The 27,777-nt window shown below is 40.3% G+C and overlaps 1 protein-coding gene across 2 annotated transcripts in view; it reads right to left on the reverse strand.

Moving 5' to 3' along the window:
- Positions 1–5,573: 5,573 nt before the first annotated feature.
- ELAVL1 (ELAV like RNA binding protein 1) overlaps positions 5,574–27,777 on the reverse strand; it is a 45,766-nt gene continuing 23,562 nt past the window's right edge. For both annotated transcript variants that reach the window (XM_076359121.1, XM_076359122.1), the window contains 4 exons: positions 23,453–23,556; positions 22,461–22,614; positions 18,749–18,974; positions 5,574–7,148 (listed from right to left, as the gene is read on the reverse strand). In XM_076359121.1, coding sequence (XP_076215236.1) covers positions 6,824–7,148; positions 18,749–18,974; positions 22,461–22,614; positions 23,453–23,556 — 809 coding nt within the window. In that variant the 3' untranslated portion in view covers positions 5,574–6,823. The remainder of the gene's footprint in view (positions 7,149–18,748; positions 18,975–22,460; positions 22,615–23,452; positions 23,557–27,777) is intronic.

Consider the following 27,777-nt stretch of genomic DNA (forward strand, 5'->3'; position numbering starts at 1 on the left):
TAAATCATGCAGAAGGAGAAAGCAACACTTGAAGTTTTGTTTAGTTTTAATACATAAGACTACTACAAAAAAAGCAATCACAAAAATGATGCTGTACCTGATTAATCTAAAAGTAGACACTTTTCGAAATTAACTGCAATTTTCAATTCTGCCAGCTGTGTCATGGAGAAGTCGCACAATACGCAGGTACAACCTCTTACAAGCAAGAGGGAGGTAATTGCGACCCTTTTTATGAACTCCACGCTTTTTAAATTAATAAGTAGAAAACCAATAAGGTATAATAAACATAGAAAATAAACACTAGCCTTTTGATCTTCATATTTATCAGTTCTATTGTGCCGAGTATCCAACATTGAGAAGTGCAGAGCTACATTAAAGGAACTTGCCTATGGCACAGAAAGCCTCTTCTGCTTCCAAATATAGAGATTAAAGTACCTAGGGTGATAAATTCAGTTCTTGGGAAAAAAAACAAAAAACAAACCACCAAGTGCAGCTCCACTAAGGGAGCTCAAAGGGAGCTGTGTTTTCTTATGCTAAATGTGAATTTGGTCCCTTCGCTCTAAAGCTATTCTTAGGAGCCTAAAAGTAAAAACGTTACAATAAGGTGCTTCACTGACAGTGTTACAAAGGACAAATTTCCTCATTATGGAAGTCAAAAATATGGTAACGTTATGACAGAGGTAGCATTAGGACAAATTGCTCTGTATTTGACTTCTGTGATTGAACCATGAGATTACCGTCAGTAGTTCACAAAAAGCTGTATGTTAAAAAACCTCCCACAAACCCTAACATTTTGCAGGTAGATATATCAGAGGACCTACTTTCAATAAACAGTTTATTATAAGACCTGTTTATTTTGTTGAAAAGTTAAACGTGGGGACATTCTCCAAGTTTTTTTTTTTTTTTCTTAAAAGCACGTAAATAACTATAAACTATCCAAAAGAGTAACTTTAGTTATGACAGTTTAGAATACACTGAAAAAAATCTCTCCTGAAATATTTGAAGAATCTCTACTTTATTGACCTTACCCAGAACATTAAAGCAACATAAAATTATAATAAATGTTTAAGGACCTTAGGGACTATTCATTTCCAAAACTTAACATTCAAAATAATGGATCACCTTTACAGTTATGTCATCATTTTGGTTTTAACTGCTGAACATTCTTTCTATAAATGTAGCTATGCCAATTTTTTATTTATTTATTTTAAGATTTTTAATTGCTTTGTGTAAACATTACTACAACATTCAATGCCCCTACAAAAAGAGGTGCCCTCTCCATACTGACACCCTTTGGTCATCTGGACAAGTGTAAGCGACCACAAACTGACCAACTAGTACTCCCTGCAGTGAGAAGTTTATCCTACTTTAGTGATGTGTGTGCATCTGAATTTTCAGTGGTTTTCATGCTATCATGATACAGATGTACCGAAAAAACATAACCAACCAGAGGGAAGGAAAAAGATGTGTGGACACACACCACTATGGGGACGCTGTTCTGGACAGTGGTGTTTCCTGACTTCTCCTTCCACCCTAAAAGATGGATCCCCAAGTCCTTCTCAGTCCCAGATCTAGAGCAGAAGTGAAAGGATTGGCACAAGCTCGGCACAGGAGGCAACATTAACTGCATTGGCTCGGTTCTCCTCCCTCTACACAGAAAAGTAGAGCACAGCATCTCAAGTAAACCAAACTTTATGATGATGTAGCTTGAAGAACAAAATAAATCAACACTTTAGTATACAGACACCATCTAAAATGGAATCACAAGAGAACTAAACACGCTAAGCTGCGTTGATTCTGCTCATGTTTATAGCTTTTCTGATGTTGCCATCTCCTCATCTCAAGGAACTGTACTTGCCTCTGCCAGCTTATACAAAGCACACAGCAACATTAGAATTTCCTTTTCTGTATTTACTGTGAAATTTCCCTATCTGCAAATGGGTAACCGAAGGTTTAAACTGTGATTAGGTTTGTGGCTAGCTTTCTGCACAGGAGTGAATTCCATTCATAGTAGAAATCTGAGAAGCAAACGTAAGTTACTGAGCGGGAATAAAAGCTTACTAATAAATCAACAGACTGGAAAAAAACAAGTCTGAATAAAGCCTTCAAGGAATTTTAATTTTGACAAAACTCAAATTTTTTACATAGTAAGAAAACCTGATTTTTTTTTATTTTTTTTTTTATTCTGTACAACACAACTAAAGCCCAGAACATCTTCAGAGAAGTTTAGAGGTGGTCTTCAACCACAATCAGGACAGTTTTGCTCTTAACTAGGCATTGTCTCATTTTAGAGTGAAACTCCACAGTCTTGCAAAGAATGAAGACTGCTCATGTGCAATTTTGGAAGCAGCCCCACAACAAGCGTGTTTAACAGCCATGCCTTGGCCTGGTAAGAGCCTTCCTGGAGTGCCAGATACAACAAGTATTTGAAAAAAGTGGAGAAGAGGATAGGTACCAAGTAAGGGCAGCAGAGCGTCCCTCTCAAAAGGAATACCAAGATAAAACAAAGTGATTCTAAAGCTAAAAGTGACAAAGCAATAATTAAAGTAACACCAGACATTCAACAGCTGGTAAAATTTCCTGAAAAAGATAATTGGCTTAACATTCAAAGTCCTGAAGGCTAATCAAGTCCCCGCTGTATGATCCTGCCTTTGCATAGTAAGCCACAGAAGCCAAGGCTCAAAGGTGACCAATTTGCAGACTGCCTTCCAAACGAGATGGCTCACAGCCAGTGAAGTGAAAACCCAGGGTGACTCACCGCCGGAAAAAGCTACAGAAGCAAAGGCCAGTTTCTGCTGAAGTGCATTCACATGCAAACAAGTTCTCTCTTCGTGAAAGCAAGTGAGTTTTGGACACAAAGCAAACAGGTCCATTTGAAAATAGACCCCAGCTGAAGCCTGACAACAGTATCACTGGTCTTCCTGTTTGTATTCCCAATTGGCAGATCTTCAGCTCTAAGGCTAGCTACCCTGACCATAAGGAGATTGATGAAAAAGCCTCCTCTCCCCTTTTCTTTTTAAACACAGGCAGATAAACTTCTCATTTTGTCACCATATTTGTCTGATCAAATAAGTGTAAAAAGGAAATGGTGTTGCCCAAATTGCAGGTTCATGAAAGCTGGATCGATCCCTTCAGAAATGCTGGCACAAAAAACATGCCCCATCCCCTGAGACATCATAATTCTCTTCAACATCTACACACGGGACCCTGCAATAGCAGCATGGCCATAACTATGTGTTTTCATCAGGAATTATACCTGATCCTTCAGAAGCAGGTACCTGGGGGTGTCCTGCAAGGCTTCTCACCTATTCTAAAGGACCCCAAAACATTCACCATCGCAGCTGTTCCCTGTAGCACATCTCCAGTATGGACCATCAAATCCAGGTCTTTAAAATCTGATCATCACGTCCTAATCGAGCAACCAAGACTTTCTAGTATTCTCTACCTTATTGAGCCTACTGCATCTCGTGAGAAATGTACAGGACCTCTGGATTGAGACAGGCCTTTGGTTTTACAAAGATCTTGTAAGCACTGACTGAGACAGAAGGGTCACCTGAAAGAAACATCTATATTTCCTCAAATTAAAGGATGAAAAAGCAGAACGCATCCGCAGTTTCTCTAAACTCCCTGAGGATTAAGAGGCCAAAACCTCTCTTGAAACAGGTATGTTCAAGGGAGAGCTTCAGAGGAGGGTATGCTGGGTGACATAAGGAAACCAGTTGCTCATACCTTTTGCGTAGAAAAGCTGCTGGGAGATTACTTATTGTTAGAGTTTAGTTTCCACTTCCAGAAGTTTCCTTTCTGTATTTACTAGTAGGATGCATGGACTATTGTTTAGGACCAAAAGCATCAAGAATACATACACAATTTTTTCTTGACTTCAGCTATTTATGCCAAGTATTTATTGACTGTTAGAATGGTGCAGACCATACACCACTTCTCATATCAGCTCCTGATATTTTAGCAGGATTTTTTTTTTCCCCTCTTTTCCTGACTCAAGCAGCAGTGCTTTGCTCATGTAAATTGCCTGGTAACTATTTTCAGAGCAACTATCAAAGGAAGCTGGGATCAGATGTTTCCTAAAAGAGATGGTTTCATACCACTACTGAAACAGTATCCATGCAGGATATTCCTTCTTATTTAGCAAAGAACAAGAGATGGAAAAATAGGGAAGCAGTCAGATGACAGTGATGCCAAAAAGCCTCCAAGGAAAGTTTTTAAAAAACATGACAGCTAGTGAACTCACAGCAGTGTGCTGCTGATATGGTTGCAATGGCCAGCACGCTTGTAATGATTACTGATGCAAAGTCATATTTAGGGTGTCATTCGTTGGAAGTCTGAACCCCCATCTAAATGCTGTGATAAAACAGCAACTCCCAATTAGTTTGGAAATTAATCTTATATGAAATAAGGCAAGAGAGAATTGACAGGAAATTGGAAACGACTACAGACCCACTCCTGTGTAACAGCATAGTGTGAGGTTAAGAGGTGATGGGACACAGTAAGAGGACTTCTCTGTACTATGCAGTTTTAACTTGGGAGAAATCCCCCGAATGCTTCTGAATCTCTCCTTGTACACAGAAAAGTAGTATTTGTTGAAGTGATAAATGAGTGATGATAAATTGGTGGAAATATCTGGAATAGACACTGGAATAGACAGCTGGAAAGCACTCTTTGCGGGGTTGGAGTTGGTTGGTTGCTTTGTCACAGCCACCGTTTTACAGACCACCGTGCTTCTCAAAAGATGGTAGAGTGAACCGGACTGGCATGAAAGGCAAGGCTGAATGTATTAATAGCAAAAATCCCACTTATATTCACTGCACACAAGCTCAAAAACAATGGGAGGCTGCTCACTCCGCCAAGGCCTATCTATATGGCTTTAATTATGCCACGGCAGTTCCAGAAATATCAGCAACAGCATTTCCTAGACAGTGCTGAAGGTAATTAATGGAGATGGGCAGCTAGTTCAGCCACCCTTCAGCAGCGGCGTGCAGAGATGCTGATGCAGACTTCTTCGGGCTGTGCAAGACTGCAGATCCTATTACAGGAAGAGGAGAAATAATTGCAAACACAGGGCAAGATCAGCTAGGGATGGAGTGATACAAGCAGGCGGCATGGAATGGCCTCTGGAATTTGAAAATAAACTTTGGGACTGGTAGAGGTTCACACAAAAAAAGGAGACACTGCAATAAAACTGCCACTCTCCCCATTTTCGCATTTGCTCTACCTTCTGGCAACTGAACATGAACACTAGACCCGAAAGTCGCCCAGGCCAAGTCTCTAGTCGTGCACAGTATCCTTTCACAGCCTTTACCTGATAGAGTAATCCTTTTCAGGTTTCCTACCAAAGAACACCTGCAGGGTTACATCAGTCTGTGGCACACAGTTTCTATGCGACAGATTTATTGTAGTGCTCTTGTTTCACAACCCTTTTTCTTCTACTCATCTGTCAAAGGAGTAACTTAAAACTCTTAAAGAGGAACTATAGTTCTTTAAAACAACACTCTTTGAAAGCTGGACACTTTGTGCAATACTTAGCAAAAAAATAACAGAAAATAAAAAACAAAACAAAATTTGAGCAAAACAAAATCAAATTTAATGTTCTTAAATGCAAAAGTAAAAACAAACAAAAAACACAAAAAAGCAAAAGAAAATTAACAGAAACAGAACAACTCAAAGTTTCAAGGCAGTCTGCAGAAGACTTGGGGGATTAATCTTTAAATCTACAAATCAAAGGGGTTTTTGTTAATATCTAACTTGCAAGTAGTAAGTACTTTTCTGCTGAGTGTTCAATAAGTAAAGCTAGTTGTCAAAACAAAATCCTATTAAAATAGAAAAATCTAGCACTCATTAGAAGGGATGCGAGAAATACAATGCTCAAATGTTTATAACTTTTTTCTTTACAAAATAGAACTACCAAAGGAATTCAAACTATAATGATCTTTGAAAATGAGTAAGTATCTTGCTGCATTATAATGTACCAGTAAGTAGTGCACCATGCATTAAATATTTGGACAGAAGAGATTCAGTTTGATAAAGTAGCAACATATATTCACACTCTCTTTCTGGAGTTTCATTTTGACTCTGAAATCTTCCCGGAGTTTCTTTGAAACTCTTTGGTCCATTCCTATTAGAAAGTGGGCTTTAAAAGTAATGTTTCTAAAACCTTTGAATTTGACAGCTTGGCCACTGCTCAGTGTGCAACTTACCTCATCAATGGTGTTAAAAGTTATGCTGGCATGCTACTACTTACAAGACCTTGACTTTAAAAAGCCTAATCCTCAACTATATATGTAGTAATGAATATTAATTGATCAAACAATTTACTGTCAACTAAAACATTAGTATTTCTCAACTTTTCTTCCATACTACTGAGTCTGGGGTAGAGAAGGTCAGGGGAATGGGTAGGAAAAACAACAACATAAAAAACAAGAAAATTAATGAATTCAGCCTGATATTTTTCAGAAAATTCCAGTTTTTGCAGACAACATTCAATGGAACAAATGTTAGTCTCATAAGTGAAAGCATGCTTCAATTTTACCACCATCCAGAGGGTCTAGTTAATGCAATCTAGTTAAGATTTCAGGGGATTTTTAACATGTTTTAAATGAATAACTTAAAGGAACTTAAAATTGGTCTAACATTGTGGGATTTCAAACATTTGAACATGTCAGTTGCATCCCAGAATATAAAACCTTTTTCACTTCTCATTTAGACTAAGACAAACACTTGTGAAAATTGGCGCAAAATGAATTTTACACTAACAAAAATGTTTCAACTTCTGTCACTCAATTATCTATTCCATACAAAACGCACGAGCAAGTTATTTGTGGGACTTGTTGGTTTTGAAGGAAACCTGTAAGATTTTGTCCCCCAGGCGGTAGCCATTAAGACTTGCTATGGCCATTGCAGCTTCTTCATAGTTTGTCATGGTCACAAAACCAAAACCTTTGCACTTGTTGGTGTTGAAATCTCGAATAACTTTCACATTGGTAACCGCACCAAAGGGGCCAAACATCTGCCAGAGGATTCCCTCATCAGCATCTTGACCAAGGTTGTAGATGAAGATACACCAGCCAGAAGATGCGTTTCCTGGAACATTTACACCAGAAAGCCCACTCATGTGATCTACACCCATAGGAGAGAACCTAGCAAATAAAAAGCACAATATTTCATGTAAAAGTTCAATTCAATTAAGCAAGTTAACTTGAATGGGAAGCAACTGAGAATGAATATTTTCTACATGGACATCAAAACCGCCAGAAAGAAATGTTTCCCCATTCAAATTGACAATCAAATTGACAGCTACCAGGAGAAAAAAAGTTAAGTATTCCAACTACTTTATCAATAGGGAACTAGCCTTAGAAATAGGTAGGCAACAGAACAGCTGCAAGGCAAGATTACGCGATCACCTTCAGAGGGGACCTGGATCGAACTTTGAAACTCAGCTAGGCTGTTAAGAGTGCTCCGTGGCATCAGCGCAGAATTGCTCCAGTGCGGACAACAGGCAACGCCTCCCCAGAGGCCCCAGCTTGCTTCAAGCCACCCTCAGGCATCTCCCACTTATTTTGCTCAAGGAGTTTGCATCCTATATCCTCCTTTTCTTGCCTCTAAAATAGCACGTTGGGAACTCTTAAGTCAAAGGGTTTCTTTGGGTTTTGCTGGGAGGGAGGGAGGGGACGTTTTGTATTTAGGAGTAGAGATTGTGTGTATTAATTCGAATTTCTTTTTTTGTGGAACAGCACAAAACCTACTCCCTTTTCCACCGTAAGGCAGCAGGTGCAGGCAAACACTCCCAATACCAGCAGGCTACTAAATAAGCCACAGTCATGCATACTCGCAGCTATTAGGCAGCTAAGGAAGTATTAGCACTTCCTCAGTCAATTCTCAGTAGCTGGGATGCCCCACGTTTCTAGCTACAGAATTTAAATCTCAGTTTTTTTTTTCCTTAATACTAGTTATGCAGATATTCTAACTGCGGTAGCTTTCAAATATCAAAATAGCAAACCACATTTAAGCACCACACAGTTTTACAATTTCAGTATGCATGTATGGTTTTCCTCTTATTAATTTTATACCAACTTCATACTAGGAAAACTTATCTGACTTTACTGAACTGTACTTTTTAAATCACCTACCCACTCTTCCTAAACCCTGCCTCCTGCATATTACCCCAGCAGTATTTATGCTAACAAAACGCAAAAAAACCTCTCCTTTTTATGTCTTGCTTTGTATTATTTTCTTTTCTCCTATAACCCACATCTCTAATTCCCCTTTATTCTATTTCTGGTCTCCATCCTAGAAATTCAAAGCTTCAGAATATTTTAATGCAATATTACGGTTGCACAGCTAAGCACTCAAAGGTCAGGAAATGTGAAAGTTAAGGTAAAAAACTCAATTTGATCCCTTGTGCTTATGTATTATTTAAAAATGTGAGGTCACGTGATTGTAGAAATATAATTATACTATACCAGGGGTTCCCAAACTGTGGTGTACCACTGGTGATATGCAAACCACTTAAAAGCGGTACACGTGCTGCTCTCTGCCAAGAACATGGCGGTGGCAGTTCCTGATTCTCTGCTGACCTGGAGAAAACAGGGAATGGATGTCTGGGCAGTGAACACTGCATTAAGTGCCAAACACTTCCCCACTGACTTTTTCTTGCCCTGCATAAAGATAGGAGCTGCTGCTGTCTTTATATAGAAGGGAGGGCTCAAGGCAACATGTATCAGAAGGAAGGGGATCAGAGCTGCAGCAGCACACACATACACACAGCGAAGTCAGCTCATGTTCAGTGTGGCACTTTGGTTGATGCACTCATACGAGAGAACCACTCAGTCACCATCTCCCCCACCCCAGGCTCTCCAGTGCTCAGAGCTCATTTCCTTGGACACCTGAACTATTAGACCCCCCTGTACCCAGAGCAGGGGGAGTCTCGGTGGTACAGACCCCTTCCCCTCCATCACACCCTAGCTGTTGCTGACTGTCTGGAGTCAGCCAGAGCTGATCTGGCTCAGCCAGGCTGCAGCCCAGCTGGCTACCTGACACTGGTGTTTCTAGAGCACAGTGTGGACACACCTGAGCTCATGCTGCACATACTCACTGCCGCTGCCACTGTTGGCCAGCCCCAAGCAAATCCAAGTTTGGGAATCCTTGTACTATAGTAAAACTGAAAAAGCAGTTAAGAGTATCAGAATGTGAATGAGATGCACTAATCCATGTGATCTGATGATTATGTGACATATCTACTATTTATTTTGCTTTTATATAAAAATGTTCCTGTGTTTGCATGCTTTATACACTCACTTTTTCTGACAGACACCTTCAGCTGTGTAGCTTCTTTCCATTTGAATAATGATCTGGTAGGATGTATTTACCTTAATATCTGGAAAGTTTTCATCTGAACAGATCACCAGTCTTGGGTTCCTGCTCACATGTACGGGGAGCAGAAAAATCACTAAGCTCAGAATTGCATGATGTTGGTTCCAGCAGTCAGTGTAGCTCTGAACCTGCTTGCTATAAAGCCTCAGGCTCTGCCTACAAGCCCAGATCAACAGTACATGAAGGATTGGAAGCACTTGTAGAAGAGCAGCTGGGGGTTGAACGCAGGAAGACAACAAATCTAAATGCATATTACAGGCAAAATAATTTAAAATAGCAAGTACCTCTGTTCTTTGCATACACTAATTTTCAAACAGATTCTCCTCTCTTCCTGCTTTGACTCACAAAAATGTTACAGGCTTATAAAAAAAAAACCAAACAACAAAAACAACAGGGTAAAAACACCCCTAAAAGACTTGAAAAGTCATTTCAAAAAAACAACCATAGGAAATATCACCTCACACATAATATTCCTCTTACCCGGACCTAACATGATTCTAAAGTGAAGCTATACTTTGCAAGTTCACATGAAAAAGAAACCTTTCGCAAAAGTTTCTGGCTGGTTAAAAAGCAACCATCAAAAAAGAAATTTGCTAAAGTGACAGTAAACATGGTATAGGATTAGACCTATGTGGAAGGCTAAATTTACATTTAGACTTGCATCCACCTGGAAGCATCACATGGGACATCTGGCACGAGTGAGAGCACTCACACGATGAGTAGAGCGGGCTCCTACTGCAATTCAGCTGACCTGATAAATCTCTAGGCTTATCCTGGACTGAAGGCCGGCACGAGAGGGACACAAGACCTCTTGGTTGGCTGTTGGGATAATAGCCTGTATGTAGCCAGGCACAGAGTAGCTGACACATAGTACCTCTTTGTCCTACAGGAAAAGACTTTTTTGACTACACAAATTTAAGATGACTCTTAAAAAGTTACACTTATTAAGGATGTTTCAAAGACTGTCTGATTTGGGCAAACAACACTAAAGCCCAGAGAGATCCAAGACGTTTCAGAGAAAGTTTTTTTTAAATTCCATTACTACTGTAATTTGAACGATCTCAGTCTTACCATACTTACTGCTGGTGTCCTCATTTTTGTTGCATTTATTTTATATATATATATTTTATAATTATATATTTATATTATACTGTCTCTTCCAGATTGCTTTTTCAATCGTCCCTAAGCATCTGTAGATGATGTTATCTATGGACGGTTCTTTTAAGTTATGTTAACCTCAAAACTCCAACATCTTGTGACATTAAGTATCAACACACTATAAGTATTTTTTTAATCTTTTTTCACTTTATAAGCTTCTCATTTATATGAATGACCTTTTGCTCTACTGTTATAAGAGACTGCTTCATTTAATAGATTCTGGGATTATTTTAACACACTCGAGGACATAATCTCAGAAGTGACACTCCTAAACAAAAACAATTTATTTTTAGTTCTATGAAAGTCCTATAAATTCTTTTTGCTGAATTCTTTTCACTGCAATCTGAGAACAGCTATATACAGCACCACAGGTGGGAGCAATCCCACATCTTACATAATGCTAATAAGGAGTAATATTTTTAATATTAGCCTATGTTGCCTTCACACATGAGCTTGGCATCTTTTTATTTTTGAATAGTTCCACAAAGAGCAGGAGTTCAGCTACACTGGATACTTGTCATGTCCACTGTTTTCCCCACAAGCAACTTTTTCTCCTATACCCTGATACAGATAGGAATGATCTACTGTGTACAAAACAAGTCCTGTTGAGTATTCAGTGATACAAGCTTTAAGCCTGAAATAACAGGGTATTAAATCAAACAGCCACATATCAGAGCGCAGCAGCAATTAAAATAAGGGGTTTCAGTATCACATTCTTCTAGAACTTTGATTAAATACTACTCTGGATGAAATGTTTTCTTCTGTGGCATTCTCAACACAGAGAACTTGCATCCAAATTACAAATTGGCTTAAAAGTTGAAAATTTAAACAATTTCACTGGAGTGAAACAAAACAGATGCGTGGGAGCTGTCCAAGCAATAATGTCAGTGACAGGGTTAAACACTCTAGAGTCTTCTCGCATTTCCACTTGATCAAAGAATTATCAAGAAATAACAATTCCCCTTCAGGCATTTTGGACCTAACTCATGGACTCTGATATCAATAGAAGTATGCCCATTAAAATAAGCGGGAACTGGCTCCAACCCTGAACAAGTCTGAAAGCAAAACCAGCTAAACTGGGAATATTTTCGAGATTTGAAAAAACATTCTTCTAGTATAAAGCTTTGGTGAACTGTAAAAGCATAGGACTTCTAGGGACTTTGGCCAGCCTTCTCAAGCTTCAGGAGCTAAACTCCTTAATTTCATCAGAGTTCAACACCTAAAGATCTGCTACTCTGTTTAAGTAAACAAATCTTATACTCAAAAGAAACCCTTGCTCCCGATGTTTTACCTATCCTCCAAACACAATCCCATGCTGCAGGGTCATTCCTTCTGGATTCAACAGAGCGCGCTTTGGACCATGTCTCAGAATTAGCAGGCCAACCCAGCACTCCAGTGGGACAAGGCACTAAGACCAGTTCCTGATGTCAGCCACAAATACCACAGGAACTACAAAGGATTAACAGAACAAAGGGTCTGAGCGGTATCTGTAGGAAATTAATAATTACAAATTAGAGGTACTACAGGCTTAATCCTGGATTTACAGGGATATGATGGAATGAGATGAAGTGTAATCAAAATGTCAGTTTAAGTATTCAACCTCTACGTAGCAGAGACCACAACTGTAATTTATACAGACTGTGAGCTCTTTAGAAGCAGCTTATTCTTTCATCATGTTTCGTTCACTACACAAAACAAGACTCAGTCCATGCTAAGGTTCCTAAGCTTTACCACAGTATGAATAATTATAACTCATTAATTTCAGCATCCTTTAAGGAAGACTCACTAGGAAAACTTGCAGTTAACACCAAAGGTGGGAAGAAAAATAAGAAGGGCTGTGGAATGGTGCATGTGTTGTGCATACGTGTACACATGAGCATGCATGCACATGCGACTGAGGGAAGGAAGTTTTAAAATAAGTGTTAAAGTTCTTGCAAGTCTGTGACAAGACACAGAGAGATGGACAGTTCTTGTCTTCAAGTCAACTGATGAATCTTGTCTCTACAGGGTATTCATAACAAGCGTGGCTTAACCCAGAATTGCTCTATTACTACTTCTGCCAATCTGTAGTACCTAAAAATCTTCAACTCTTTCTCCATCAGCAAGCCTATAACTAGGAACAGAAGTTGGCCAAAAAGTGTTGACAAATGAGCACTGGGAACAGACAGCTTGAGTGGACATAGTTACCATAGAAGCAGGAATGGATCAGAAAGAGACAGAACATTTTCTTTTATCTTATCCCCACTTGTGAAAACTCATGCCTGTAGAAACATAGGATATGCACGCAAATAACATGAATGCTGCTCTTAATGATACAATAAAAGAACAATGAACGAACCGAAATGGAACCGAACAATAACGAGGATGATGGTTCATCTAGTTTGGAGGTGTCACCAAAATTAAGTCAGCCTACACCCTGCATCAAAACCGCTTCCATAATGAAAAAGAGATGGGTCACTGTCATAGGAGACTCGCTCCTGAAGGGAACAGAAGGCCCAATATGCAGACTGGACCCACTTCTTAGGGAAATCTGCCACCTCCCTGGGTTAAAGATATGAAGAGAAAGCTTCCTACCCTGGTACGGCCCTCAGATTATTATCCATTATTCATTTTTCAGGTAGGCAGCAATGAAGTTGCTACAAGAAGTCCAAGGGCAATCAAGAGAGACTTCAGGGCCTTGGGACGACTGCTTAAGGGATCAGGAGCACAAGCAGTATTCTCCTCTATCCTTCCAGTTGCAGGGAATGATGGGAGAAGAAACAGGAAGAGCCAGCAGATCAATACCTGGCTCCGAGCCTGGTGTCACCAGCAGAATTTTGGGTTTTTTGATCATGGGTCAGTCTACATGACACCAGGCCTGCTGGCAACAGATGGAGTACACCTGTCTCAAAGGGGGAAAAGGATCATTGCACAGGAGTTAGCAGGGCTCATTTAAAGAGCTTTAAACTAGATTTGAAGGGGGAAAGGGATAAAACCAGGCTCACTAGAGATAAGCCTGGGGGCAGCACGCCAGTATTTGAGGGACTATGTGCTAGCGAGGTCCTTCTGTCTGCCACCTCAGTGGAGGAAGGGGATGGACATCCATGCGGCAACAAAGATGCAAGGGTTATTGATGTGTTATAAACCATGGAAACACCTGAGAACAGTCATGTAGGAATTGGGGCTTCTCCCCCAAAAAAGGTAGCAGGATCAATAGCCCAACTGAAGTGCATCTACACCAATGCATGCAGTATGGGCAAGAAACAGGAGCTGGAAGTCATTGTGCAGCAGGAAAACTATGATATAGTTGCAATCACGGAAACATGGTCAGATGACTCGCACAACTGGAATGCTGCAATGGATGGCTATAAACTCTTCAGAAGGGATACACAAGGAAGGAGAGGCGGTGGGGTAGCCCTGTATATTAGGGAGTGTTTTGACTACCTAGAGCTTGATGATGGCAACGACAGGGTTGAGTGTTTATGGCTAAGAATCAGGGGGAAGGCCAGCAAGGCAGATATTGTGGTCAGAGTCTGTTATAGAGCACCCAACCAGGATGAAGAGACAGATGAAATATTCTATAAGCAGCTGGGAGAAGTCTCACAATCGCTAGCCCTTGTTCTCGTGGGGGACTTCAACTTCCTGGATGTCTGCTGGAAATACAACACGGCAGAGAGGAAACAGTCTAGGAGGTTCCTGGAGTGTGTGGAAGACAACCTCCTGACACAGCTGGTGAGGGAGCCAGCTAGGGAAGGTGCCCCACTGGACCTGTTGTTTGTGAACAGAGAAGGACTTGTGGGTGATGCGATGGTTGGAGGCCGTCTTGGGCATAGTGATCATGAAATGACAGAGTTTTGGTTCTCAGAGAAGTAAGGAGGGGGGTTAGCAGAACTACTCCCTTGGGCTTCCGGAGGGCAGATTTTGGCCTGTTTAGGAGACTGGTTGACAGAATCCCTTGGGAGGCAGTCCTGAAGGGCAAAGGAGTCCAGGAAGGCTGGACATTCTTCAAGAAGGAAATCTTAAAGGAGCAGGCCATCCCCATGTGCCGAAAGACAAGCCAGTAGGGAAGAAGACTGGCCTGGCTGAACAGAGAGCTCTGGCTAGAACTCGGGGGGGGGGGGGGGGGGGGGGAGTTTATGACCTTTGGAAGAAGGGGCAGGCAACTCAGGAGGACTACAAGGACATCATGAGGTTATGCAGGGTGAAAACTAGAAAAGCCAAAGCCCAACTAGAACTTAATCCGGCTACTGCCGTCAAAGACAATAAAAAGTGTTTCTATGAATACATTAGCAACAAAAGGAGGGCTAAGGAGAACCTCCATCCTTTATTGGATGCGGGGGGAAACACAGTGACAAAGGATGAGGAAAAGGCTGAGGTACTTAATGCCTTCTTTGCCTCAGCCTTTAATAGTAAGACCAGTTGTTCCTGGGGTACCCAACCCCCTAAGCTGGGAGACAAGGAGCAGAACGAAGCCCCCATAATCCAAGGGGAAATGGTTAGCAACCTGCTACACCACTTAAACACACACAAATCTATGGGGCCAGAGAAGATCCACCCAAGGGTACTGAGGGAGCTAGCAGAAGTGCTCACCAAGCTACTTTCATTCATTTATCAGCAGTCATGGCTAACTGGGGAGGTCCCAGCTGACTGGAGGTTAGCAAATGTGATGCCCATCTACAAGAAGGGCCAGAAGGAGGATCTGGGGTACTACAGGCCTGCCAGCCTGACCGCAGTGCTGGGGAAGGTTATGGAACAGACCATCTTGATTGCAACCACACAGCACGTACAGGACAACAAGGCGATCAGGCCCAGTCAGCATGTGTTTATGAAATGCAGCTTCTGCTTGACCAACCTGATCTCCTTCTATGACAAAGTGACCCACCTAGTGGATGAAGGAAAGGCTGTGGATGTCATCTACCTAGACTGTAGTAAAGCCTTTGACACTGTTTCCCACAGCATTCTCCTGGAGTAAGGAGGGGGGTTAGCAGAACTACTCCCTTGGGCTTCCGGAGGGCAGATTTTGGCCTGTTTAGGAGACTGGTTGACAGAATCCCTTGGGAGGCAGTCCTGAAGGGCAAAGGAGTCCAGGAAGGCTGGACATTCTTCAAGAAGGAAATCTTAAAGGAGCAGGCCATCCCCATGTGCCGAAAGACAAGCCAGTAGGGAAGAAGACTGGCCTGGCTGAACAGAGAGCTCTGGCTAGAACTCGGGGGGGGGGGGGGGGGGGAGTTTATGACCTTTGGAAGAAGGGGCAGGCAACTCAGGAGGACTACAAGGACATCATGAGGTTATGCAGGGTGAAAACTAGAAAAGCCAAAGCCCAACTAGAACTTAATCTGGCTACTGCCGTCAAAGACAATAAAAAGTGTTTCTATGAATACATTAGCAACAAAAGGAGGGCTAAGGAGAACCTCCATCCTTTATTGGATGCGGGGGGAAACACAGTGACAAAGGATGAGGAAAAGGCTGAGGTACTTAATGCCTTCTTTGCCTCAGCCTTTAATAGTAAAACTGGCTGCTCATGACTTGGACAGGCATGCTCTTCACTGGCTAAAAAAAACTGGCTGGATGGCCAGGCCCAAAGAGTTGTGGTGAATGGAGTTAAATGCAGTTGATGGCCAGTCACAAGTGGTGTTCCCCAGGGCTCAGTATTGGGGCCAGTCTTGTTCAATACCTTTATCAATGATCTGGATGAGGGGATCAAGTGCCCCCTCAGACAATTTGTAAGTGATACCCAGTTGGGCAGGAGTGTTGATGTGCTTGAGGGTAGGAAGGCTCTGCAGAGGGATCTGGACAGGCTGGATCGATGGGCCAAGGCCAACTGTATGAGATTCAAGAAGGCCAAGTGCCAGGTCCTGCACGTGGGTCACAACAACCCCATGCAACGCTACAGGCTTGGGGAAGAGTGGCTGGAAAGCTGCCTGTCGGAAAAGGACCTGGGGGTGCTGGTTGACAGCTGCCTGAATATGAGCCAGCAGTGTGCCCAGGTGGCCAAGGCGGCCAATAGCATCTTGGCCTGTGTCAGAAACAGTGTGGCCAGCAGGACTAGGGAAGTGATCGTGCCCCTGTACTCGGCCCTGGTGAGGCCGCACCTCGAATACTGTGTTCCGTTTTGGGCCCCTCACTACAAGAAGGACGTTGAGGTGCTGGAGCGTGTCCAAAGAAGAGCAACAAAGCTGGTGAAGGGTCTAGAGCACAACTCTGATGAGGAGCGGCTGAGGGAACTGGGGTTGTTTAGCCTGGAGAAAAGGAGGCTGAGGGGAGACCTCATCGCTCTCTACAACTCCCTGAAAGGAGGTTGTAGCGAGGTGGGGTCAGTCTCTTCTCCCAAGTAACTAGCGACAGGACAAGAGGAAACGGCCTCAAGTTGTGCCCAGGGAGGTTTAGATTGGATATTAGGAAAAATTTCTTCACCAAAAGGGTTGTCAAGCACTGGAACAGGCTGCCCAGGGAAGGGGTTGAGTCACCATCCCTGGGGGTATTTAGAAGACATTTAGATGTGGCACTTGGGGCCATGGTTTAGTGGTGGACTTGGTAGTGTTAGGTTAATGGTTGGACTCAATGATCTTAAAGGTCTTTTCCAGCCTAAACAATTCTATGACTGTATGATTCTAACTGGTCATTAAAATTTAGTTTCACCTGCAACTATTAACATAAATACATTAATCATTTTTACTATTACTGAGTGATCATCACAGGACAGAATTAAAGTTATTTGGTATCTTAATTATGGGTGTGAATATTATTTGTACTGCTTATTCTGATGCACCTTAATTCTGCTATAAATTTTAAGGGGAAGAATGATGATGAAAATGTCCATTTACATTAAGAATGAAAACAAGCCTCAAGATTTTACTAGCACCAGGACACATTGAAGCCCTGGCTGACGCAAAACACAGATTTTAAGGTTTTTTTAGTAGTTCACCTAACTGCCAACAATGTATAATTTCATTCCTCGGTGTGGCTTAGAAGGTTTGGGTCCAGAGATCTGGATGAGTGCTTCAGGGAAATGAAATCTTGTTTGAGGAGCTGCCTGCATTAAACTTGCCTGGACTACAGTCGAAGAGAATCGCAGAATGACTGAGGTTGGCAGGGACCTCTGGAAATCCTCCAGTAAGCCTCCCTGCTCAAAGCAGGGGCACCTGGAGCAGGTTGCTCAGGCCCATTCCATCCAGGTTTTGAGCATCTCCAAGGATGGACACTCCACAGTCTCTTTGGGCAACCTGTTCAAATCACCCTTAGTGTAAAACAACAGACGACTATAAAGTACTACTTCTCATTGGAGACACCTTATACCTAGCTGTTCTTAAAATGCTAAACTAAAGCATTATGGAAAGGTCACAGCAATACTGGAACAGTGGCACTGCAAAAAGCTATTTGAGTTTTTAGTCCAATTTTGCTGGGCTAATTGGATACCTCGGAGGAGAAAGAAAAAAAAAAGTAAATTCTCAGCAGGGAAACACTACTCTCAGAAACTCTCATGAACACATCTCATAACAAAGCCAATTACTTATCTGCAAGACAGTAAATATAATGCATTTTTTCCAGAGCACAGTCCAACTATCACCCTCCTTTAAGCAACTAAGGCAATTAAAATTCAAGCAATTAATATTCAAAGCAACTAAGGCAATTCTCAAAGGCAAAATAAATAATATCTTCCACAGCTCTGGAAACAGACAATACGTTGCAATTACTCAATAGTCTTACTGAACTTATGAGGACTCAAGGAAAGACAGAACACTGTACAGCTCAAGATGTAGAAGGAAATCCCACAGAATCTCTTAATCAGAAATAAGGTTTTCCTATTTTACTACGACACCTCCCTGCTGGAACCAATGGTTCAGAGCTTTAATTAAGTTGCCAAATTATATCTTCATTCAGATATATGGACTACAGAATGGGGATCTGTTGAGACAGGCATCTACCAATACCCATCTGGAATCTGCTACGTTCTATCATCTCACTATACACTCAATTGTAGAAATAGACACCGTAGTGTATGTACCTTTACATAATTAACTTCAATATAAATTTTACAAGTAAGATTTTACTTTAATCATATTTTAATTCAACAATTTATTTACATAACACTGCAGGACACATAGTGTACTATGTATTCATCCACACATGCTGCAATGAAGATATTACTGCACAGCTGCAAGAGTACAGTTTCCCAGACGGACACGGGAATAGTAGTACAGCCTTAAATGCATTATTCTTCCTAACCTACCTGAATCTTTGCGCCTGGTGATGCACTGGCCCTCCAAACCGTCTAGCTGGTGAATGACACAGCTGCGACAACAGTGCCACATTTTTGTTCTGGTTAGGATTGGCCGCAAACTTCACTGTAATGGGTTCGGAGGAACCTGGGGGTTTGTGACCATTGAAATTTGTAATTGCCTCTTCTGCTTCTGACCTTTTGTCAAACCGGATAAATGCGACCCCTCTGGACAAACCTTTTAACCAAACCAATAAAAAAAAAAAAATAAAAAAAATTGAAGTTCAGGATAAACTCAAAATAACTTTGAAAGCAAAAAAACAAAAAAGTTAAATATTTCTATGGTCACAGCTTTCAAGTTCTCTACATTTACTGATGTTTCTTCAGCAGCTAGAGGATAAAGTACAAAATTAAGAAACAAAAGACAAATTAACACATTCATTTCAGCTGTAACAACCACAGTGACTACAACACTTAAAAATCCAGTGTGGTAGAATTCCATGAAATCCATCACCAACTGACATTTCCATTAACAAAAAAACCTCCCAATATTTTAAATTAATTCCACAAAAAAAAAAAAATTCATTCCAGTCAGTTAAAAACAAAACCCCTTAGCTTTGATTACTTTATCACTAAAAAGCATCTGCAAACACAAAATTGACACTGATTTTTCCAAATGTTTTCAGTTTTCCATGCTGAAAACACATTCTGGTTCATAGATGAGGGCATGAAGGTCTAACTCTAATAAAGTAGTTTAACCTTCTGTAATCAAGAAATCACAATTTCATCTACATCACAGCCATTATTTCTAGCTGTCACATACTTTATTTTTAATTCATTAAAAACTGATTAAGAATTACCTCTTGGTAACTGTACTGAAACAATTACACTGCTGTTAAACATTTGCATCTTTTTTTTTTCCTAGTTCCAGACCCCAGCCACTGGGTGCTGTTATCCTTCTGACTGAGATAAAAGTCATGCCTTAAGAGATCTCCGCTGCCCCCCCCCCCCACTTCCCATCTGTGACTTGACCATAGTCTGGAAATATTGTTTATCACAGCAAAGCTAAAAGGGTACATTTTGTTTAAATTTCATCCCAAAGCAGATATTATGACTAGACTAATCCTAGGACTTTACCAACCCTGTTTCAGAAAGGGTCATATCAAATACTTTCACGTTACCTCTACTCTACACCCACATAGGGCAATCTTCAAAGACAGTTTCAGAAGCTGTTTAAGCTCATCATAAATCACAAAGTTTTGTTTATAACAATTGAACATTATTTCCTGTATTTCACAGAAGGAAATGCAGCACGACAAAACCCTGGGCATGCAGCAAGCAGACAAAAGGGAATCCAACCCCTGCAACTACCCATAGAATGGTCTCTAGGAAAGGTGTATTTTCATTTAGGGCACTGGGAGAACTTCCATAAATTACTTGTTTTCTGCACGTTGTTAAGTATGCAAAGTCACACAGAGAAAGCCTATTTCCAAAGTCACTGCACTTTTTGAAGAAAAGAACTGCAGAACAACAGCGGGAGATGGCTAGCACCAACTGTGCAGCTGGTGTTTCTAGAGTGATCTGGAAAGGAGTCAACTTGTGAAGAAGTTATTCCATTTTTTGATTTCTCACTGGTTACTTCTGAAACAGGAGGCCGGACCAAATCGGCTCATCAAATTAGAGCTGATGGCAATATATGCTCCAATACCATTGAGATTAGCCTTTCTGTGCCGGAAGGAAGCATATGCCCCACCCTGGAAAGGCACAGAACAGCAGCATCACCCAGAAGTCAGCAAGGACTATCCCAGAGTCCAACATACTGTTACTTCTTCTCCACTTCCATGCTGTTCATCTTAGCGCTTCTCACTTGATCTATCATAGTGTTCATTTAAAAATATAAAAATATGCTTTCTACAATATTTAAACAGATTAACTCTCAAAAGCTAGAGAACAACCTCTGCTGAGAAGGTACGTCTAAAAGCACAAGTTAAAATTTGCCCTAACTGGGACTAGATCAAGATATGAAATGCAGGTTTTAAAGCCAAGGCATGGCTACATTCTTGAAGTGAAGAGACACCTAGGCTATGCATGCATTAAACTTTATAATGTAAACAGAATACATTCTTCAAACAATACATTATTAAGGTTATTTGAAAGCAAGCGGTATATTCTGAGCTGACACTGAATTAGACAGCATCATGCCTCAGCACACTCAATGAAAATTATATTATTCCTGGAGAGATTTTAATTGTATGACTTCTATCATCTCATTTTATAGCTCTGTCAAAGACAGCCACTAGCTATCTAGACTCCACTGGCAGCCAGAGAAGGATGACTACTTTGGACACCTGTATTAATAAGTTTTCTGTGCTCTAGAAGTCTGTCTTGCTTCTACCTACAGTTGACACCCAGATAACTAGCTCTAGAAACAGAACCATACCGATATCAAAGTTGGACAAAATGAATCCTTCTCTCTAGGAAAGGAAGGATAGAAGTTTCCTTGCTCAATGTTGGAGTGTCTACAATGTCAGTATCCAGATCTCATCTAGGCACCCCAGATTTCTTTTACACACAATCGTGTTCTGACCAAATCAAAACACTTAAAAGCAGATGCCTACACAAAGAGCTAGCTCTGATGGAGATACTTAACATTGTAGACTTTAGCATTTAGTCAGATTAATCCCACCAAAAGCTGCTGATGGCCTACTCTAAATTACAGTAGATTCCTCACAGAGTATGAAAGTTGCTGCTTAACTACTGTGTATAAATGTACATACTACCATATATAAATGTTAAATGTGGAATTGCTAGAATTAAATTATCTTCTATTCTAATATAGCACATGCATAATCAATGAAAAAGTGTATTTGTAGAAGTTCTCTCCAAATTCATACATGACATATGGGCTACTAGAAACAACACAGGACACCTAAGGTTACAGGATAAGACGTACTCTTCAGTTATACAGTCTGAAATAATTAGGTAAGAAATTAAAACTCTGAAAACACACTGTAACACTGAGTCAGAATTAACATTATAAAGGAAATCCTTAACTTTGGTCTCTCCTGAGCTGAGTGCTTAACTAAGCAACTTCCTTTTCTTTCTCATTTTTTTTAAATAAACAAAATACATTCATAAAAATCCAAGAGGGTAGTACTAAGTGTATTAAGTTCATTCTTTTGGTTAGCAGTAACCAGAGAGGACTGTAAGACACCTCAAATGTTTTAAAATATGAGGAAATTGTGTGAGTGAATTCCAAGTTGGTATAAAAGACAAAACACATTATTGTTTTGCTTTTCAGTGGATAACTATGGACTGGAATTTACCTGTGGGTAATAGTTGCATTTGTGTAAAGTAAAGGTAACATAAGCACTGCCAAATACAAACATTGCCCAGAAGCACACTGCACTATAGTAGTATCAAGTGTCATAACAAGAGAGTAGATTTGGCAAATCAGCAGCTCAGCCTGGTAAAACTGACAATAAAAGCATAAAATATGATATGAGGATTAGACTGTAAGCTAGCAAAGGAGGCAGCGTAAGTCATTCTGTGTTTTAAAAAAGTCACTGAAAAAGGATATCCTGTTAAAATTATTTCAGTGGTTGACACCAGATGTCACAGTTAGTTTATGAAAGTCTAATTCAGTTTAGGAACTACCAGTCTCTGAAAAACTTAAAACATGCTATACACTACAGTTTTATGAAGCTAGTGCAACAGAACTCACCTGTAGTTTGATCCACAAGCACACGTGAGTTGATGATGCGTCCAAAACGTGAAAACATATCTTCTACATCTTTTTGTGTCATTGACCTTGGTAGTCCACTAATATATAAATTAGCATCCTTGATAACTTCAGAACTTGGACGAGCATAGGAAACCTTGAAAGAGGAAAAAAAAAAAGGTATGTTCAGGGCGTAAAAAGGAAAGAGTAATGTATTTTGTCATGAGTCACTTTCATTTATTCCCCACTAAATAATGCAGGCATTTTTTACTGGAGTTCAAAAAAGCGGAAAGGGGAGAAGGTAGGGGAAAATTGCCAGAACAAAAAGAGAAAAGTCATGTCCTGTATAACTCCATTCATTTTGGGCTTATCCAACAGATAAAGAATATAGTGGCATTACTATAAAGAGACAGCAGTAGACTAATACCAATGCTTCCAACAAACACATTTGCTACATTGAAGAATCCCTGTCTGAAGTTCTGACTCGGATACTGGACCTGTCAGTAACCACAGATCACACCAAGAACTTGTGCTGTCAGTACATTTTTTAAAGCCTCATATAAAGATTTTTCCAGGTGGAATGCAGTTTTCTCTCTTAATTTCTGCTACTAGAGAAAATTACAAATATCACTTAAGCAGGTGTGATTTCCTACACATACAATACTAGCTGTTATTTTGGAAAAGGAGTGCATGTGTATTAACGTGATTTAAAATAGAGGTCATCAAGTATCTGAGATATACACGAGTTCAAAAGCCTGGCAACAATTTGGAATGATCCCACCTACTGCTGTAAAAATGTTGGGAATGAAAAAAAAAAAGGGAATCTTTGAATACAAAGCTGTTACAAAACCCGAGAGGCTTAACAGCTCAGTTTACTACTCTTCTCCTAGATTCTACCTTTCTTGCAGTTGGAAAGCACACAAGCCTTACCACCAGAATGAAGTTTATTAGAATGCCATTTCCATAGAAGACGGAAAAAAATCTAGACACCCTACCTTGATAGTTTTTGACTGAAGTCTGAGGCCATTCAGTGTGTTTATTGCTCTTTCAGCATCTTTTGCAGTAACGTAGTTCACAAAGCCATAGCCTAAGCTGTGCCCTACATGGAAGAACATTTTTTTAATTAATCCTAACAAAAGAAAGTTATCACTATCAAAATTAAAGGAAATGCAAATAAGAAAAAGTGAACTCAACATGAACATAATCCACACAGCAAACATTTAAATAAGCCAAAGAAGTTTCTCAAGGCTAGCATACATCATATGAAGTAACCCAAAGCTCTTTCATTTGCCACTTTGGACATCCCTCGGTCTTCAAAGACAGTGTGTATCAGACAGCCGCAGATGATCCATCAACAGTAAGAAATTCAAGACTAATATACTGACTCTGAACAGTCTTGTAAACTTAATGGGTATGGAACAAAGGCAAGAATTTAACAAAGTTCTTAAGTGCAAACTCTTGTAGATAAAGAGCAGAAAGTGAGAAAGTGTCAGTGGATGAACTGCTGGGTAAGAAATCATCAGGCTACTCATTTCTGTGTAGCTATTTCAACCTTCAATCCTGGAAATGAGGGAAAAAAGTTTTCAATCCTTCATACTTTCATATAGCTAATGAGCAGTAAGTCTCCCAAACACAGGATGAAACTGAAGAGTGAAAAATTCTTTTTAGTGCAGACAATTCAAGTACTTACTTTATGTAAGTTTACTCTTAGCTCTTACAAAAAGAATGAGAATAATAATACAGATCTTTAAAACATGTAAGGCAAAGGATATTTATTTGGATATTTATTTGCTCTGCTTCTATCTCCAACCTCCACAAATGCTACTATCAATTATAACACTACATACTAAGATCATTTTGGGTTGCAATTTCCCAACAATTAGAGGCTCTTATCACTGTAGACCTAAAAATAACTGAAATACTTTCAAAACTGTCTCAGTGCAATAAAGCAACTCCCATTCAATAAAAGATACACCTTTTTCAGACAACTTCGCCTTGTCTCAGCCAAATCTATGGGATTTTATAAAGAAAATTGTAAGCATGCATAGGAGAATGTGCTATTTTGCTTTAACAATATACTGTTTTTAAGTTATTACTAAGCTCCGTTGTTAGGCTTGAGAACACAAGAAGACACAGCTAATCGTTATAATAGAGGATTCTCTTCTGAAATATAGCCCCTTTTTAATCACACAGCATGGCTCCGCAATAGTCTTAGCTGGCAAGGAAGTTTTCTTATGCTTTCCAGACATTTCAGAACACCAAATATACACCACCACCACCCCCCCCCAAAAAAAAAAAAGTCAAATGGTGATTATCCTAGCACAAAATGTCAGAGAAAGTGAAGAAAAGGGCTGTAACAGACACTGCAGATTAACTCCGTCTACTGAAAAAAGAATCACCAGTCTACTGAAGAAATTGAGACCTATGAGTAAAAGCCACACGGGATGGAAGGAAGCTCCAAATAACCCTCACGGTGTTATTACCAACAGCATACATGACAGATTGACTGCAGAACAACTGCAACAGCACAACTCCCTGGCATGTCCTCTGCGTTTGTCTGCTTTGTTGTGAACTGTAATAGACCAGTAACTCATCTAAACCCAAATAATGTCACTGCCTGTTTCCTAATACACTCCTTGTATAAACAGTCTGAGTTAATTTTTACTGTCTGCTAAAGCTCTTAAAGAAGCCAGATCATTATGTTCAACCCTCATACAGGAACAATATCCTGTTCTCTTACAGACCTAGTGTTAAAACATCTCCACTAGCACAGATCAAACTCTCATGACGCCAGACGCTTCTGCACAACTACAATGGCAAATCACTTTGATAGCCAAGTAGGGATTTAACTCTGCATAGGAGACAAATAAATGCAATAAAAGCAAGATCTTAGACACCAGCTTCTGCACCTTTATCCTTTAAAGATCTACAGATAACACTGATCAGGATTTTGCAGACATATCTTACATGTACCTACAGCATGTTTTTTGTTGATTATAACATTCATTTTCTGTTTTATTAGTCAGAGATGGTCAATCATTTAGATCAAATCTGGTTAGTCCACAATCATTTACCTACTGAGATTCTTTTCCCAATTAAGAAAATGAATAATTTAACAATTAGAAAAATGTTTAGCACCTAGACCCTGGTTTATTTCTCCAGAATCTGACCAAGAAAACAAAGATAAGTTTAAGAGGGAACAAATATCACATGGACAGTAGGCAATGACTTTTTCCCTCCTAAGTGGGTGGGAGGAGTCCGACACCCCATCACAGGTACAGCATGCCAGCACCTGATCTGAAGGCTCAGAGTACCAGCTGCTGTATAGATATTTTCAGTCTGTCCCGAAAGCCACGTAAACATGAATATTCCAGCAAACTACTGAATAGAACCAGGTCCTAATAAAGTTTATGGAAATAGGCCCTTAAAGACCAGGGAAACAGACTTCAACAAAACTAATCCCTCTGAGTCTGAACCACTGAGCCCTGGCAGTCAGGGCTGTCACTCCCCAGGTAGACGCTGCACTGGGGAGGGGGTGACTATATTCTCCTGGCAGGGGAAGAGCAGGATTCCACACTGTATAAATTTATTAAGCTATCTTTAGTACTCTGAGCCATGGCGATCAGGGGCTCAGCCTATGACCAGTGCGAGTGAGTATCCTTTCCTATTTTCTTGCAACAAGTTCCCAGAGAGCACAGTAGGCAGGCAACCGTTACTTACCCAGCAGCTTTCTTGCAAAGCATCAGACAGGTTATATATTTATGCACTGTTTGAGATGAGTGACAAGGAAGATTAAGCTACTTAGTTTTGGTTTTATCCTGTATGAAAGTAACAGCACTCATGGACACACAGGACCAAAAGGGACCACATGATCTGGGTCCAGTCCCTGTAATCAAACTGTACATACTCCCTTTCCCTAAACGTAAGCAAGCTTCACATTAAAAGCAGTTAGATTTTTGTCCCAGGCACTCCATTGAAAGCAAGTTCCAGAAACCCCCTCCAATGCTCTCCTTTTCTAAATGTAGGTCTTCATACTTCGTATCCACTTGTTCTTGTGCCAATACTATCCTTGAGCTCAGAAGCACTTATCCTTCCAAGTGTCTGTTCCCCAAAGTACACACAAGCAGTGACCATATCCCCTTGGCCTTCTTTATTGTTTTCCTCTGAACAAAATTCTGCACCTTCTCCCACTTCTAATTTTATAAGGTTGCTCAATGACTATTCCTTATCAAAGAATTTGAAAGCCCTGAGAAAAAGAGAGCAGGGACATAATGGGGTTGACAGAAACAAACACAGATTAAAAAGAAAAGGGTCTGAAAAGTGGCAGGATTACAAGTTACCAGATTTTCTCATATTCACTGTAGGCATTTGACAATAAGTTCATACGAAAACCCAGAAATTATAGTCCTCTTAACTTTTACCTACCACTAGATAAGAAAATACCAATTACCTATCTCTCTCTACAAAAAACTAGAATACAGACCTTCCCTCTTCGACTATACTTACCACCTTTAAATTACATCAGTGTGACATGACTTTACAGTCCTTAAGTGCTAAAAAAAAAGCCAACCCATGCAAAATTGGCAACATATATTAACTTATCTTGCTCTAAATACTGAATACCATCAGTCTCAGCCATCTCCTGCCGTTCAGTTATTCGTTTTCATCTCTAAACAGGCTAGGAAATCTAACACACGACAGTCCCATCACCGCAAGAGGCATGTTCCACCATTCCCCTGACAGATCACTCTTCAGGAATGCTCTCTGCTTCACAATGTCACTCCGTATTCCCTCCTCCTAAACAGTACAAACTACCTTCCTTTTAGGGCATGCCAGAAAATATATAAGGAATCGTCATTTACACAGCATTATGATTTATGTCAAGTGCTTATCCCAGGCAAGGAGACAAGTTATTTACTTTATCACGATGTTAAGAGCCTGCTAGAAACCTATCGTGCAAAAGAAGGCAGTACTGTAACAGTTTTCAAACTATTTTAGCGGACAGTATTTTAAAAACCTTTAAAAAAGAAACTTTTAAAAGTTTGCATATACATAAATGCAAATCTACTCAAGAGACAAAGATAAAAAAGAAACAAGTAGGTCCTTATCTGGATGAATAATTAACAAAGTGACCATAAAACCTAGTTTAAAGCAAACTACTATACTCCTTCAGCAGAAAGAATCTAGTTTTGTTTCCATGATAAAAAGCCCTTTCATGAAAGAGGGCACTCATTTTCTTTCTGTGCATCACTTGGTTTTCTGTCCATGTCCTTGCTTCCTTTCCCAGCTCCCCGAGACGCACTGCTTCAGTTACTAGCTC

This window comes from Aptenodytes patagonicus, chromosome 25 (genome assembly GCF_965638725.1).
Source record: "Aptenodytes patagonicus chromosome 25, bAptPat1.pri.cur, whole genome shotgun sequence".
NCBI lineage: Eukaryota > Metazoa > Chordata > Aves > Sphenisciformes > Spheniscidae > Aptenodytes > Aptenodytes patagonicus.